The 16689-nt window shown below is 37.3% G+C and overlaps 1 protein-coding gene across 8 annotated transcripts in view; it reads right to left on the bottom strand.

Annotated features, from left to right (window-relative positions):
• The window catches only part of mag (myelin associated glycoprotein), a 26140-nt gene that overhangs the window by 5687 nt on the left and 3764 nt on the right, over positions 1–16689 (bottom strand). For 2 of the 8 annotated variants that reach the window (XM_015372923.1, XM_015372928.1), the window contains exons 1-9: positions 14654–14827; positions 9927–10045; positions 7859–7961; positions 6884–6959; positions 6415–6783; positions 6041–6337; positions 5695–5952; positions 2590–2850; positions 2053–2361 (exon numbers count right to left, since the gene is read on the bottom strand). In XM_015372923.1, the coding sequence (XP_015228409.1) occupies positions 2053–2361; positions 2590–2850; positions 5695–5952; positions 6041–6337; positions 6415–6783; positions 6884–6929 (1540 nt within the window). In that variant the 5' untranslated portion in view covers positions 6930–6959; positions 7859–7961; positions 9927–10045; positions 14654–14827. Of the gene's footprint in view, positions 1–2052; positions 2362–2589; positions 2851–5694; positions 5953–6040; positions 6338–6414; positions 6784–6883; positions 6960–7858; positions 7962–9919; positions 10046–14653; positions 14829–16689 lie in introns of those variants that run through there. The other 6 variants (XM_015372929.1, XM_015372930.1, XM_015372926.1 and 3 more) reach the window with 5 other exon arrangements.

Below are 16689 nucleotides of genomic sequence, written 5' to 3' on the forward strand. Positions count from 1 at the left end.
ATGGATGGATGGATGGATGGATGGATGGATGATGGATGGATGAAAAGTCTCATGGGTTTGTATAACATCCTGAAAACAAAGTGTTGTGTGACTGAAACTAAGGACTCGTTCTCTATTTGAAGTTTATTCTCTATTGTAGATCAATACAGACTCAATTTACTGGAGTGGATAGATTATGTGGGAGTGATTGCAGTACTTTAACCTAAAGTAATGAAGGACTAACATCAGCAGAGTTTTTAATTGCTCAAAGAGATCAATACAGGTCTACAGTAAAGATCTGGATATCTGTACTTGATGTTTTGTATAGCCAAAGCCATATTAACACTTCAGGATGGTGTAAAAAAATCAGATTGTGTACATTTGCAATTCATGAGTGTAATTGTGTTACGGATAACTCGTAAAACACAAATAAGGTATTACCGCCCTCAAAATTAAACATAGCTGATTTTAACTTATAAAATAATTCAAAGAACATACAGTGAGGACAATTAGAATTTGAAAACACTGCTATTTTGAAAGTTCTCCCTATAGAGATCATGGAAGGGTCTGATATTGTCGTCATAGGTGCATGTCCACCATGAGAGACAATGCAGGATCTTTTCATTTTTATGATATAGCTGCAAATAAGAATTTGAACACCTTAGAAAATCAATGTTAATATATGGTACAGTAGCCTTTGTTTGCAATTACATAGGTAAAACATTTCCTGTAGTTTTTCACCAGGTTTGTATACACTGCAGGAGGGATTTTAGCCCACTCCTCCACACAGATGTCCTCTAGATCAGTCAGGTTTCTGGGCTGTCCCTGAGAAACAGGGATTTTGAGCTCCCTTCAAAGATTCTCAATTGGGTTTAGGTCTAGAGACTAGCTAGACCATGCCAGAACCTTGACAAGCTTCTTACAGTATGCTCTGGGTCATTGTAATTTTGGAAGACCCAGCCTCAACCCGTCTTCAGTGCTCTAACTGAGGGAAGGAGGTTGTCCTTCAAAATCTCGCAATACATAGCCCCAGTTATACCGTCCTTAAAAAAGTGCAGTCGCCATGTCCCATGTGCAGAAAAACAACCCCAAAGCATGATGCTAGCACCCCCATCCTTCACAGTAGGGATGGTGTTCTTGGGATGGTACTCATCATTCTTCTTCCTACAAACACGTTTGGTGGAATTATGACCAAAGGATTCTATTTTGGTCTCATCTGACCACATGACTTTCTCCCATGACTCCTCTGGATCATCCAAATGGTCATTGGCAAACTTAAGACAGGCCTTGACATGTGTTGGTTTAAGCAGGGGGACCTTCCATGTCATGGATGATTTCAAACCATGGCGCCTTAGTGTATTACCCACAGTAACCTTAGAAACGGTTGTCCCAGTGCTGATCAGTGTGCTGATTTCTCACCTTTCTAAGGATCATTGAGACCCCATGTGGGGAGATCTTGCATGGAGCCCCAGTCAGAGGGAGACTGACAGTCATGTTTAGCTTCTTCTAGTTTTCTTCTAGTTTTCAAATATTTATTTGCAGCTGGATCATACAAATAAATTGTTAAAAATTCATACATTGTGATTTCTGGATTTTCCACAGAACACATGCATCTAAGTGGGAGAATTTGCAAAATAGCGAAGCATTCAAATACTTCTTTTCCTCATTAAAGTATCACACAGAAATGATCCTCTATCTTTGCAAAAGACATTCAAGGCTTTGTGTTTTCAAATGAAATCTTGTAATGAACTAAACAGGTGACTGTACGCACAGCAGATAGTGATTCTTGAGGAAATGGTTACCTGGTAAATGAGTTTTTTAAAGGGTTACTCTGTCAAAGGATGTTTACTTGGGAAATGCTTTCATCAAAATGTACAACGCATTTCCTGTATTCCCTCATACTCAGGCAATGGATAAAATCTTATTAGCTCATCATCAGCTTTTTTCACCTTTGATTGATTATGTAACCGGAAACATTTAGGTTTTGAAATAACAATGTTTTATATTTCACAATGTTTAACCGTTAAAGCCTATGATAACATTTAAAGCAAATATAGCTTTCTTTGGACTCACTTTCTTGTTGTAGCTCCAAAAGGACGTTCTCTTTCCCATAGGTGTTATATATGTTGCAAAGGACGTTTACAGCCGGCCCGCTGTTGTCAGTCCGCTCACCTTTCTCCCTCAGCTTGATCATAGCAGTGGATGTGTGACCATCTGAGTGTGTGTAGAAGTTGAACCGATTATCGGTTTCATTGATGGTGATGTTGAGGTCAGGTAGGTAAAACTCAATAGTGGGTTCAGGGTTTCCCACGGCCACACAAACACACTGGACCCCCTCCCTCACCACTGTGCACTTTGACTCCTCCAGAAACACAGGGGCATCTGTGGACAAAGGCCAGACAAATTTAGGTAAGAGCAGGGGATATCTTTTCATACTAACAAACCAGTTTAGTTGTTTATAATGTTGCTCTATTATCACTGGGACCTTCATGAAATGTTTGCTTAACAGTTACAAACAATGAAGATTAGATTAGTTCAGTTACAGAGCTTAATTTTCTCAAACCCTTTACATTTTCCACTAAGAATAATACAGGGGAGTGAAGCACTCACATTCGACAGTGATATTGAGGGAAGCACTGGCTCGTCCATGCTCATTCTCCACCAGACAGCGATACTGTCCCGTTTGCTGTGGCGTGACTTCCAGGATATCCAGCACTGAGAGCTGGCCAGCAGTGATGGAGCCTGCCAGCTCCCCATCCTTCAGCCATGTGAGAGTCGGGGTTGGGTTCCCCATGGTGTTACAGTGCAAAGCCAGTGAAGTGCCTTCAACTACTGTGATGGAATCATTCACAATAGGTTCACGAGGAGGATCTGCAATACAAAGAGAGAACCTTACCTTGTTTTATTTTTACTAGGCACTATTTGGAAACAAATGTCTTCTTGTTGACTGTCAATAAAGTTATCAAAGAAAAAAACATATATTTGAATCTGGTGGGTCACCAACAAGTAGTGACAGTAATTTAACAGCATGTTATCAGATGGTGGGTAAACATAGAACACTAGAAACTACTGCATGACAATCAAGAATAGCAAAGTTGTCAGTCGTGGATAATCTGTGGGTCACAACAAGCAAACATAGTACATTTCTTTTTCTAGTCCAATCATATTGTAACATACCATTTAAACTGATTAAAGGAAGGATCAAATAACTCAAAAGCTTTGTTGCAGTTCTAAATTTCCCTTTCAGTCGTAAAATACCAAAATGATGTGGAAAGAGATAATCACCATAAGTCTAATTTAATTTTCAATTGCTAAGTAAATCAACATATATGTGTGTTACCAAGTATTCTTATAAACTTGACAAAAAACAGTAATGCATTTGATAAAGACTGGACACTAGGCCTGTTTTCGAGAAATATGCTTGAAAATAACATGCCCAAAATGAATTGAATATATCTCAAGAACTACAGAGTTTATTTAAATTGTTTTGGTATCAAAATGAAGGCAAGACCCCAGAGAATATGTTACAGGTCTAAAAACCATCTTGGGGCGAGTGCTGAGGACCCAAATTTGGGTCCTCATGTTATGAAAAGGTTAAAGTAAAAGTTCAGGATTTCTGAAGTGAGGTCATGTTTAAAGAGTTTGTAATGTATAATCTATGGCAGATAACAATTGAAATCCAAAGCTTTTTGATCCTAAAGAGAAATTAAATGTTGTAAATTTTACAAGAAGTTTTCAACTGCTTGAGGCACATAGGATGTCCTGCAGTGTTCTGTCTTAGCCTCAGACTGAAGACTCATTTTCACTAAATTAAACTAAGTTGGTCCTAGAGGCCTAAAGGATTAGTCAATGAAAAGCAAAGACCACAGCATAATATGAGAATGATATCAGCAACATAATGGCAGCTTGTTTCCAGTGCTATTCAAAAACTTTAAAACGTTTTTTTTTTTTTTTTTTAATAGTTAATGGCGGTAGGTGGTGGTGCGCCAGAGTGATCACTCTTTTGAAAGAGAACAGAGAATACTCAATATTTCTTGTAAAATGAACTAATGTAAAAGTAAGTAGGTATTAAAAGCAAAAATCTTTTAGCAGTCTAAGTCGACCCAGCATACCAGATTTTTCACACTGCCTCCCATCTCTATTGGGTAGTTATTCTGAACTAAAACACTTATGGTCTTCTTTTAGTGGATGTTGCACAAAAGACGAAGTGTATCTTGCTTCTACTTCTAGTATAATGAATGATCACTAACCAGTCAATTCAAAACTTATTATGATTTTAATGTTTTTAAAAAAATGTAATTTGTAAACAGCATTATTTTATGTTATGATGATGTGAAGTGTTGGACCTCTTTACACAAAGAATTAGATGTATCATCTTGGAAAAGTTAATCTGCATGAAAACTGAATAAAGACATCAAATTAGTTTTCTACAGCCTATGATACTAAATGCTTATAAGTTTTGGACATAACTTCAAACATCTCAAACTATCTTTATGGCAGATCCCAAACATGATTTTCAAAACCTTAGAGATACCACACAACAAAAGAAAATGTAGATATAAGAGCTTTGGTCTTCCGGTGTTTGTACAGCCACACAGCATGTAACAAACTCCACAAACAGATTTATCCATCCATTCATTCATTTTCTGACATGCTTATTCCTGCTGGATTCGCAAGGGGTGCTGGTGCCGATCTCCAGCACTCAATGGGGGAGATGCGGGGTACACACTGGAAAGGTCGCCAGTCTATAGCAAGGCCAAACAGATTGAATTTGGGAAAATTTAGATGTTAGACAGGTAATCTTACAAAACGTATTAAGATCAAATACGGGTTCACAGTATATTAATGTTTAAGACAAAGCAATGGTGATATCTTGTGTACCAATTTAAAGAGAGAAAAACGATTCAAATTGCAAAAGGGGCTGGTTAAATTAAAGGAGATTTTGGACTAAAATGAGCATCCTCTTGAGAAGATTTTTAAACAATAATGTGTCGTCAGTCAGAGGTTTCTCCAGATCTAGTATAAGACAGGCTGATACAGAAGATCCCAACTTGATGAAAAAAAAATATGAGTTACTGCAACATTTAATTTCCTTTTGAGATTAATGAGGCATTATTTAATTGAAAAGAATCAAATTAAAGGAGTGCTAAACTGGTAAATTGATTTGCTTAGATTTTTTTCCATGGGAAAACCTTTTCCGATTGACTAAACATAATATTCAACAGGTTGCATCCCTCTCTGAAGGCGGGGAACACCTCAATTGCTGGTACGCTATCGGGCTAAGACAAGCCAACATATATCCCTCATTTAAAGGTCAAAGTTGTAGCAATATCCCAGACCAGATTACCCTAACAGATGACAAGCAAGAGGAGTATCTCATAAAATTGTCTTAGGAGCCTTTACAATATTAGGGGCATCTCGAAGAGAGAAGATTTGGGCAAATCTGGCCCATTCATCTTGCTTTGCAGACCATGCGTTAATCTGAAAATGTTTCAAACAGAAGAACATTGTGGTTGATAGAATTAAGGCATTCCTAGGCTTTTTTTTTTTCTTTTACATGGTTTGAAAAACAACGGGTTGTTCTCATCAACAATCTTCTGATGTCTCGTTCATCGGGGCCAGACTAAATTACACATTTAATCTCACATTTAATCTAGTTTATCAGGCTATTAGCCAGAAGTACTCTGGAGCTAATTTATTGTCCATCAGACTCACATTTCACAGTCAGGTACAACGAAGTATTCATAATGCCAAAGCTGTTGTCTCCAACGCAGGTATAAACGCCCTCCTGTTCAGGCGTTATGTCATCCATGGAGAGAGAGATGTTTGTTGCTGTGTCCCACAGCAGCTCCTGCTCTCCAAACAGCCAGGCGATCCTAGGAGAAGGGTTACTGTCCACCTCACAGTGCAGCGTCACAGAGCTTCCCTCCATCACTTCAGAGGATACATTCACCCACACTGATCGTGGAGGATCTAAAAGGTAAGGTAAAACAGATGTTAGCATTTCTTAGCACTCAAGTTTCCAGATGCTACATCCAATCACAGGTTTAACTGTACTTACACTTGACATCTAAAGAGATAATCCTCTCATAGACCAGTGTGGTGTTTGGGTAGATGACCCTGCAACCCAGCAGTTGGCTATTGTGCATAGGTCTGGGTGTGAATCTAAGGGTGTTAGAGAGCACTGCTGTGTTGCTTTCTTCTATAAAATCAGAGCTGAATTCCGGATCAGGCAGGTAGTCAGTGTAAATCCACTGGATTTCTGGAGTCATGTCGGGGCAGTTATCAGGAACATAGCATGTCAGTTCCAGGCTGTTGTCACTGACAATCTCTTCTGGTATGTCAATGTTGGGCTGAACTAAGGAACAAAACATATTCATCCTTAGTTTGAGTTTTTCTGGGTCACCAATAAGAATGCTGGCTATATTGACTCACCTAAGACTTTGAGCTCAGCGAAGTCTGGGTAGGAATATTTGTTGGCTCCACCAATGTCTGCACGGAAGTAATATCTTCCTGAGTGCTCTGTGCCGAGATTACCAATAAGCAGTGTGCAGTTTCTCTGGTTAAGGTCACCCAGAAGCTTTGTGCGGCCCTTGAAGCTCTCGTGCACAACGTCTGTGAGTGATTTAAAGACTACAGGGGGGAACAGTTGTGGATAGGGCTGGCCAAAGTACCAGATACCATGAACTCCCCGAGCAGGCCTGATTCCAGGTGGGTACATGAAACTGCATGGGATAACAACACAGGAGTTTGCCATTGCCGAAATATCCCGAGGTACCCAAATATTCCACTGAGAATTGGCATCTGAAAGAGAAAGTGGAGCAGTTAATATTATTTCTTTTATCTCAGAGTCAAAGAATATCACATTGTTTTGATTAATGAAGAGAACACTGGAGTTTCTTACCGCTGATGATCAACAGCAGAGGTATAAGCCGCTCCAAACACCACATTGTCTCTGCTTAGGACTGGACCATAGACTTCTGAAAGCAAGGCCACCCAGGAAGTCACAGGACATGTATCATCAAGAAGAAGAAATAAAAAGTCTATATGAGGTCTTTGCCTTGTTGATATCAATGCTAATCATGTACAACACTTATAAGTAACCCGACTGAAAGGTTCTGTAAAGTGAAAAGCATGTTCTATTGGTTTTAATGTGGGATTAGTCTAAAATTATAATCGTAATTATGTGACTTTTTCAATCCCATCCAACCTTTGACTGGAGTGTGTGAATTATCACTTTCTATCAGTTCTCAATAAATATGTGTTTGGTTCTCCTAATATAGAGCTCTTAACTCCTTTTACAATTAGGTAGTTATGATGAAATTTCTAGAGGTAGAAACAAATATGATGAAAACAAATGTGATTGTAATCCCATAAAAATACCTGTTTTGAAAAGAGCTAATGTCTGAAGCTTGTTTTATGAAATCAGCAATGGTGTAATAATTACATTTTCTTTAACCAATTGTGTCAAAAAACCTGTTATACATTTTTTACATCCCCCAAACAAATTTTACATCACATTTATTCCTAAAGTGTCAGAGGATATTGTTTTACTGATACCTTAAGTAGAATTACATAAAGTCTTAACTACTCTGTAACAATGGAAAAAGAAAAAGATAAATCTATAATGACTTGATAACCTCAGTTTTTAAATCCTTTAACTATTTGAATGCCTTATTTTCAACCTTTAGTCTACTTAAACTCACAGCTGCTATCAGATCAAGTAAATCTGATGAAGCATTAAAAAAGGTTCACATAATAAAATTCTAACATGGCAATTCTAGAAGGATCTTACTGACATTTGTTCATTATCTATAATGTATCTATAAATACATTAATTATCTATATGTAGGACTTTGGTGAGTGAATCAAGTTTTACCTTAAAATACTGATAGATCAAAACAGATTGGATCCCTGCAGCTTGTCCACAGTTACACTAGATGGTGTTTACTCACACCCTGATAGCTCGACACCCTTGTTCTCTACAAGAAAGAAACAACAAAAAAATAACTATGAATCCCGTCACCATAATCAGGCGATTACATCACTTTTACTCTGACACAGAGCAGTAGTAAGTCCCACAAACGCAGCGTCATTGGGCACCTGCTAGCTCCCCCTCAGTGGAGTCTCTCATTATGTTTGCCATACGTAAGACCTCACAATGAATGGCCCTCACTGTGGGCTGAGTTCTAACATGAAGCCAAACACCAGTCACCATACATCATGTCATCAGAGCATTACTGATGCTATTTGTGCTGTGCTAGAATTAATGGCAAGATGCAGCACATAAACAAGGCCTACTGGGTACAAAATAATTTAGCTTTTTTTTTTACAGTAGAAGACTTTACAGAAAATGCAAGGTTCATGCAAAAGTGTATAGTTTCTATAATATTGATTTAACTAGCTGTTTTAGCCAGTTTTTTTTTTTTTTTTTGGTTTGTTTACCAGTAGTTTTGATCTTGTCATTTTTTCGTGAATATTGGATACTCAGGTCTAGTATGCTGACAATTTAAAATCCAACTTCAGGTGAAAACTTCATTAAACACAATTTTTTCCTAACAAACCTGCAGTTTGAATCAAACTAGATTACAACCATTAACAAGTCCTGTAACATGACTGCCTAAAGAGTATCAGTATGTTGGTAGTTGTAAAAAAAAAAAAAGAGATCCAAAATTATATTATTTTTATGCAATTTTATAATATAAAAAGGTAATTTTTGCTTAAATTTTATTTTATTTTTTATCCCTTGGTGACAATTAGGTCAAGATGAATTCCATATAGATCATGTGAATTGCTGCAATACTTTCTTGTCTTTCTTTGCTGTAACTGATAGCCAATAACAGATAACGCAAGAGGTTAAAAGGAACGACCGGAAGCCAAGATCAAAAACCGTGAGGTGGTATACGGTGGTATGCATCATTTGCAATGTGTATCACAATTAAGAAATGTATTGTTCTGGGTTTTTAAAAAAAACATGAGATTCACAACATAGAAATGACCAAATTTCTACTGCAAGTTGCCATGATTTAAATTTTCTATACTCAGTGTAAATCTATAACTGTGTTAAAATAGAACAAAAATCAAATCTATACCAGTAAATGCATGAGAAGTTAAAACAAGAACTAGCAGATGATTTTGGCTTAGTGCTGCAGCAGCCGGTGTGTGCAGATGGCGAGATTGGGAGAGGATGGCTCTTCAGAGCTTTACGATTAACACATCCCAACTTCCCCCAGAGAATCCATGACCAATATTAACTTCACTGATGGACAGCAGGGAACGTTTCTGCTTGTCTGACATGGCCAGGGCTGCGTCATGCTGCTCATCATGCAGCCAAACCTCGAAAAAAAAATTCTGTTATATTTTAACTTCATATGAAGCTTATTTGAATAATAGGAGTTCTTGAGTTTGTTGCTTGTTACCTTTCAACCTGCAGCTTTTGGCCACATGGTGGCAATACAGTCTGTATAAGTAAATATTGACCAGTGTGCTGCATATTGATTAAAGAAGGCACTTTGTTATCACCTTTACAGATTATAATATGACCTTTCTAGTAGTTAATTATCTAAATACTTTGAAATGGGAAGCAGAAATAGCATACAGTAGGTGTTCTGTATATAAAAATAAATACACATTGATTTTAGGTCTTCGTACTAAAGGTAGCCCAAACAAAGGGACACTTTTTGAGACATCCAGGCAAGGAACATGAGTCTCAGCCATCTGGGTTCTAACAAAAGGCCAAGAGCTTTATGACTGTGACCTGGGATAGAGGGAGGTCCTGCATCAGCAACAGCAGGAGAGAACAGAGCTGAACAGCAAGGCCTGGCCAGTGACACCACCACCAACCTCAACAACAGCCTCATTGATGGGGCAGACAAACGGTTGAGATGGTGCACGCTGCATACGTGTGCACGCTTATAGGGCCCACACAGAAAACACTTGCCTCATACCAGCCTCAGCACCAGGCTCCTGCTGCCTCACAACCCTGAAGACTTCTTTTCTGTTTTCTGCACGCTGCTTTTGTTCTCCCCGAGCTGGTTGTCTCACTCGGGGTTCTAGATGCCAGACTCTGTGTAAAAAGAACACAAAAAAGGTGTTAAAATCCAATGTGACTTGGAAACAAGAAGAAAGGGGAGCCTGCACGAGCCCTGTCTGGTGGTGGGTGGATTTAAATATGTCTGCCGTCATATCTAGAGCTGTCAGTGGCCCACTCAGCATTCCTTTTCCTGTGTTATGAATTTCATGGGTAGTCTCCATATCTTTATCTTTCATTGAGATTCTGACACATCTTAATCTTCTTTGTTTAATTTCTTCTATATGGAGGCAATTGGAGAGTGTTAATAGTAAAGCATCTTCAACAAATTTTCTTCACTACATGGAAAGAGTTATATACAAGGTTTAAACAAAAACAAATACAAAACATTTCATTAAGCCCCATTAATAAAAGAAATGTATTGTCATAGATACTTTCCCCCTCAGAGTCTGCTTTGGTTTTGTTAAATGCCTTGAAAAATAAAGACTGTTCAATATTATGCATAGTTCCTAATGGCGATAAGAAAGGGAAAAAAAACGCTTTGACCCACTGTGTTGAGCAGAATTGTTTTAACTTATTCGCATGGGAGAGATTGTGAGCACGAACCGCCTGTGTGATGTAAAAAAAAGAAGGCTTTGACTAGACCACTTTAAGATATATATTTTAATATCCAAAAGTAGATGTGCTGATGATCTTTAAATAAACATATTACGATATATAATCCAAGCGCACTTAAGCTTACAAAGTAATGGTATATTTTTGCTTTTATGCAGCTTTGCAAAATCAATGGATTCATTCATTACAGCAGATTGTAGAAGGTCTGAAGAACCCTATCAACCAACAACCATAGAGTAACTACCACAGGATTTGACTGTTGGTTTGATTGATTAGCTTTTGAATTCTGTGATAATATTTGACTTTGGAACTTTTTGTTCTTTTGGGTCTGCAGTACTTTTAGCCTTAGAACTTGTCCATAGATACCATTTTGGCCATTTCCTTTTTTGATTTTTTGTAGTGGTATCATGAAAAAGGAATTTAATACAATCACTACTAAACCTGAACTGAGGCAAGTGAAGCCTGTATTTTATGGAATTGTTTTACCTCTATATTATTTCTCTGAATTGCTTTTTTTCCTCTTGGATAAATTCCCTATGAATACTTCGAGTTTGATTGGCCAATCATTTCTGAAAAGATTTAACGCTGCTCCTTATTTTCACCATGTGTTGATGAGCTAAGCTAGTTTTAGAGATGCCTAATTCCTTTTCAGACTAATAGATGCCCATTATTATTTGTGTTATTTAACATTTGTCTGAATCTCTTTATATTATGATGTCTCGCTTCCAAGGTTATTTAGCCACCTCTCTAGACAGAGAGATTTAATTAATATCTTGATTCTTTACATGTAACAAGTAACATGGTGTAAAGGTGGCTTGTAAAATGGGACCAAATATGGTCTATATGTGATTTAACCAAAGGAGAGGACATAATTTAAATACAGTCATGTGTGGGATTTTTTCTAAAATAAATAATTATTTGAAAACTTTGAATATTTTTATTGAAAGCTAAGATCTGATTGAAAACCTGAGTCTTTTGAGTGAGATGTAAAAGCACAAACAGATCCACCAGAAAGTAAAGGGGGAAACTGTTTTCCTCACTCTGCAAGACAGAAAGATTTATCCCGGAAGCTGGATTAAATGAAATTCCATCTAATTAAAAAGAAAGGCAGTGATTATTCAAGACTAAATAGCTATTCAAACTGTTCCAATTTTAAACTAATATCGCATTACTTTTCCCACCAAATGCTCTATATGTTCTGGGATTTATGGAATTAAAAGGTCAGTGAGGATTCAAGGAGCTTATCATATGAGCATTCAAAATTAACTTTACATTTGAGAACTTTAATAATTTTTTTGAAATTAATTGTTTTCTACTTATTTTTTGTTTTTTACACAACTGATCTGATATAAAATGCATTCATCCAAAGATGTTGATAAAAAAAAAAAAAAAAAGTTATTTCATTTTGAGGGGAAACAAATCAATGCTATTCCAGTTTTAGTTTGAAGAGAGAAGCAGAGATGACTCAAAACCACTTTGAATAAGGCGTCATTAGAGGAACATATGAAGTGTAGGAGGAACTTGTGAAAAAACATGATTATGTAAATTGCTAATTTACATTACTTTAAAGAGTTTGATCTTTAACTTCATTTTTTACTGCGACTGAAGAGTTCTATAATTAGTTTCAAGAAAGTGTTTTTTCTTCTCTAATATGATGCTATGTCTTTCTATGCACATACAGATCTAATATTTGATCATATATATGTTCCAGACATTCACTGATGAGGAATTTATGGAGGCAGGGTGCACAAGAACAGACCCACTGAGACATCCATATTAATGCAGCAAAACTAAATTATGTTTCCAGTCTGGAAGGTTTTCCAAAGGCTTTGATGCAACAGTAGTTTGTGACTTAAATTAAAACGCCTTCAGAACAGAAAGAGTGAGTTCAAGGGAATCCCTCAGCAAAAAAACTCAAAAGGATGTATAGCAAAGACTGTTACATTCAGGGCCTTGGAAACATGAATAAGCAGCATGCCATAGCCCCCCACACACACACGCAGCATAAAGCCTGCTGGCTCGGTCTTTGGTGGGGAGATCGTTGATATTTGACCTTCCTCCACACTCCCTCTGTGCTGTTTGTCAAATAAGCATCGCTTCATTGTCCTGCTGGAAACAAAGTAATCATCTATACAGATTGTATGGATCAGACCAAACTCGGTACCACTGATTTGGCTTTGTGGTCTTAGATATAAAGAAATTTGCTAACAGAAATTTAAAGAGATAATTTTATCTCACATGTATATAAGGTTATACAATAAATCTTTCTCCAATCAATCTCCATTGTTTTTGCTTTGATTGCATTGTTCCTTTGGGATACATATTCTAGATAAATCAGGTCATGACACCTTTAGTGATTTATCATGCCAATGAAATTGTTTACAGAAAAAACAATTGGCCGAGCCAAAGAGAACATTCTCATGGCTTATATGATCTGCAGACCGTGCACAAGAGCAGCGACTCAGCTCCTTGGATGAAGGGAGATGGAGGGAAGAATGGGAACCTTGTCTGCAGAACACTGCCTATTGTGCAAGGCGAACAAACTGGAGGAATGTTTTCCGGAACAGGCCCGCTCACAGCTTGCGCCTTGCTGCTTGCCTGTGACGTGCGTTGATCCACCAGAAGCTAAGGCTCTAACCAAAATACTCAGAGGAGCAGATGGTCTTAAAACATGACTGGTCCCACTCCCACACATGGAGCGCAGAGCTGTTATGAGCGTGGACAGACTAAAAGACACACAGTATAAACATAAAATAGACGATATATGCCAGTACAGAGCTAGACATTCTGTTTCAAAATAAAAGAAAAGACTGGATTTTAAGAGATTATGATTTGCTTATGATTTGTGTGGTTTTTTTTAAATAATTTAGCACTTTTCATAGAAACAAATGCATATGCAGAAATGCCTGACCTTTTCGACCAGGATTTAAAAGGTCAGTCATCGTTCTTCATTCAGTTTGTATAGAAGTTTAAACTTCATACCAGTATGAAATGTTTCTCCTTCCTTTCACCACCAGCTATAGACTGACATCTATGAGGAGAGCTTTAGGTGACAGATCCCAGCAGAACAACAAACCAAAAGCACTAGATGCTTTTTTTGTGTTCTTTCCACCTGGCAAACAAAGTGAGTCTGGCAATCCCCATCTCAGTGAGCAGATGGCAGCCACAGGCTTCCTATCTCATAAGAGTGCCCTCCCTTCCGCTCTGAACTAAAGGAGGTGAGAAATATCACCTACAAACCGACATAAACCAATAAACTGCAGTCTTGCGAGGACTCCCAAAGCCCTGACTTGTTATGAACAAGGTGAGATGAGTTTATATCACCAGGTATCTTGAATGGTTGACATTTTGAATGAATATGAATATTTTCAATAATATTTAGACTGGACAAAGTGGGTCAGTATGGAGAGAAAACAAGCATATTTGATGTAATTTTACTTTTCAATCTAGTTTGGTTCATATAATTTGCATACATTTTCTAGATTCACCATAAAATGCTCAATCACATGCAAAGATTTGTCGACCTGCATCACACCTTTGTTGATGTGAAAATCCACTGTATTAATAAAAAAAACCTGCAGGGCATTACTGTTTAAAAAATAACTTATGAGTTACTGCAACATTTAATTCCCCTTTGGAATTAATGAAGTATTTCTGAACTGAAATCCTTTTCTGTAATAATTAGCAGGGTTTTTAGCTGCTCAGGCAAACATCAAACACCCTCTGCTGTGTGTGAAGACTCACACCTCATCACAAGCACGTTCACTCATCCAGGCATCCCCTAAGGTACAACAGTCATACGCACTTATTCATCGTCCGATGCCATCTAACCTGTGACTCATTCACTTTTTGCGCGCTAACTGATTAGTATGAGGGCCCAGGCAAATAACAACAGCTACTCATCCTGATTGTAGGTGTTTGACCTTAAAAATAAAGGACTAAACATTGGATAGGCATTTACACAACCCTCATTGTGCTTTTATCTCATCCTGCTTTTTCTTGCAGAAAAATATAACATTCAAATTTTACCTGTGTAGGTAACTGCGGTGAAAGTCCAAAGCTCCTCTAGGCACGGTTCCAGCAATGCTCCCCTAGACGCTCACAAGTAAGGAGTCACACCAGCAGAAGCTCTCGCCACTCGCTGTACCAAGCCCCAATAGTGGCCCTCCCCAGCACCGACATCAGCCCCCTTCTCTTATGAAAATCAGCCCTTCAGTGTAGCAGCATTGTTCTACAGCTTCGCCCAAAGGCTCAACCATTCATAAATATACAGCAGAACCACAAAGGGTTTGCTGTTCTTACTTTCCCCAACAAATATGGGTGAGGCTTTGAATTTCAAGATGTTTTGACTCCACTTGGCCAGTTGGTTTGTGCTGGATGAAACTGAGAACTTTTGATCAGTGAGGACTAATAGACAGCATGGTGTGACATTTGTTGAATCCAGTACATCATTGCAGATGAACAGAGGTGGTGCAGTTATGAGAAGATTATGAGGAAGGTTAAAGGGAAGGCGAGTAAAAAGTGTGAAAAGTTCTTAAGGTTTTCTCTGAATGCATCCTTTCAAAAATTGGGCTGCCATGTATAACATCTTTGCTATTTTCTTTTCAAAAGACACAAAGAAACATCGTTGTGTGTTTTGAAAAACCCAACGAAACATAAGTGCACATCTACATGCTTTTTCCCAGTTAAAGTACATCTGGTTTTCGGAGTATGACCCAGTGGATCCCAGGTATTTTGCTAGGTTAAAGCTATGATTCAGCAAAAAACAAATACATATATTTTATTTAACTTGAGGTAGATTGAAATTCTTAGCTCATGTCTACTTTGTGAGGAATAATATTTTCTAACCCACTTTGATGGATTATCCTACTCACTGCCTGCTTATTTTGCATGAAAGAAAGAGCTAATTTTGACAGTAACTTTTTAATTGAAGATACATTCCAACAACAGTTGATAAAAACAGGAGAAAAGAACTAGTACACATGTGTATCTAAAAATCTATACATATTTATAACCTTGCAAAAGTATCTATACCCCTTAAACATTTATAAATTGTGTCGAAATACAATCAGAAAATTGTTTGCTTGGCTTGAATATTATGCACTAATACAGATTAATGCATTCACATGCAGTGGAAAAAAAATTAAACATAGGTATAAAAATCTTTACAGATAAATAAATAAAAGGCCAGCGGTCAATAAACATCTAAGAGTTTCATGATAACTTTTGTGAACAAACAGAAGAATTACAGACAGAAACATGATTATGGTTTCAACCTTTGATAGATAATGAAATAACTGAACATGTAAGCTGACAGTGAGAACATAAACTAAAGGAGCAGCATAAACACCAACATCTGGATTGCTTAACAGTTTATGTCTAGAATCTGTGGAAGGGAAGGCTTTTTGTGCCCTCCACAAATCCTTTATGGATAAGTGAAAACATAAATGGTGCAGGAAGAAGGTCTGCCAAAGGTCATATAACAAAGCAACCTGTGGAAACTAAGGCTGTGTTAAAAAATCGATATTCCAATTCTAAATAGATTCTCATATTAATGCCTACAGATCAAGTTACAAAATAAAAGTTGAATTTTTTAAACACTGCATTTTACAGAGTCTATACAGCTGCTATTAACTAGCATTACTTTACTAATTTGCTATTGAATGTACATATAATAGTAGAATCAATGTGTTACATCACTACAGAGTCGCGTAGTTCAGGTAAAAGCTAAAATTATGGAACTGGTCTAATTAGAAAATAATTCATTTTAAATATGTAGAATTTAGTTCTGGAAATTTAAATCAATACCCAGCCCAAATGGGAATAAAAACTCTATGTGTTTCTTTTTCAGGGTTCAGGGCAACACTTCACAAGCTTTAAAGGAGCATGATAAATAGATATATGTTCATACAATTTTCTAATAAATAGAGTTTTTGTTTAAAAATAATTCTGAAAGAGATATTTTTTACCATCATCTGATTTTTTTTTGTCTTCAATGGAACTGTATGTTACCTTTCAAGCACAACTGTAGATGAAGATATATATATATATATATATATATATAT

Source organism: Cyprinodon variegatus, unplaced genomic scaffold (genome assembly GCF_000732505.1).
Source record: "Cyprinodon variegatus isolate N-32 unplaced genomic scaffold, C_variegatus-1.0 Scaffold77, whole genome shotgun sequence".
NCBI lineage: Eukaryota > Metazoa > Chordata > Actinopteri > Cyprinodontiformes > Cyprinodontidae > Cyprinodon > Cyprinodon variegatus.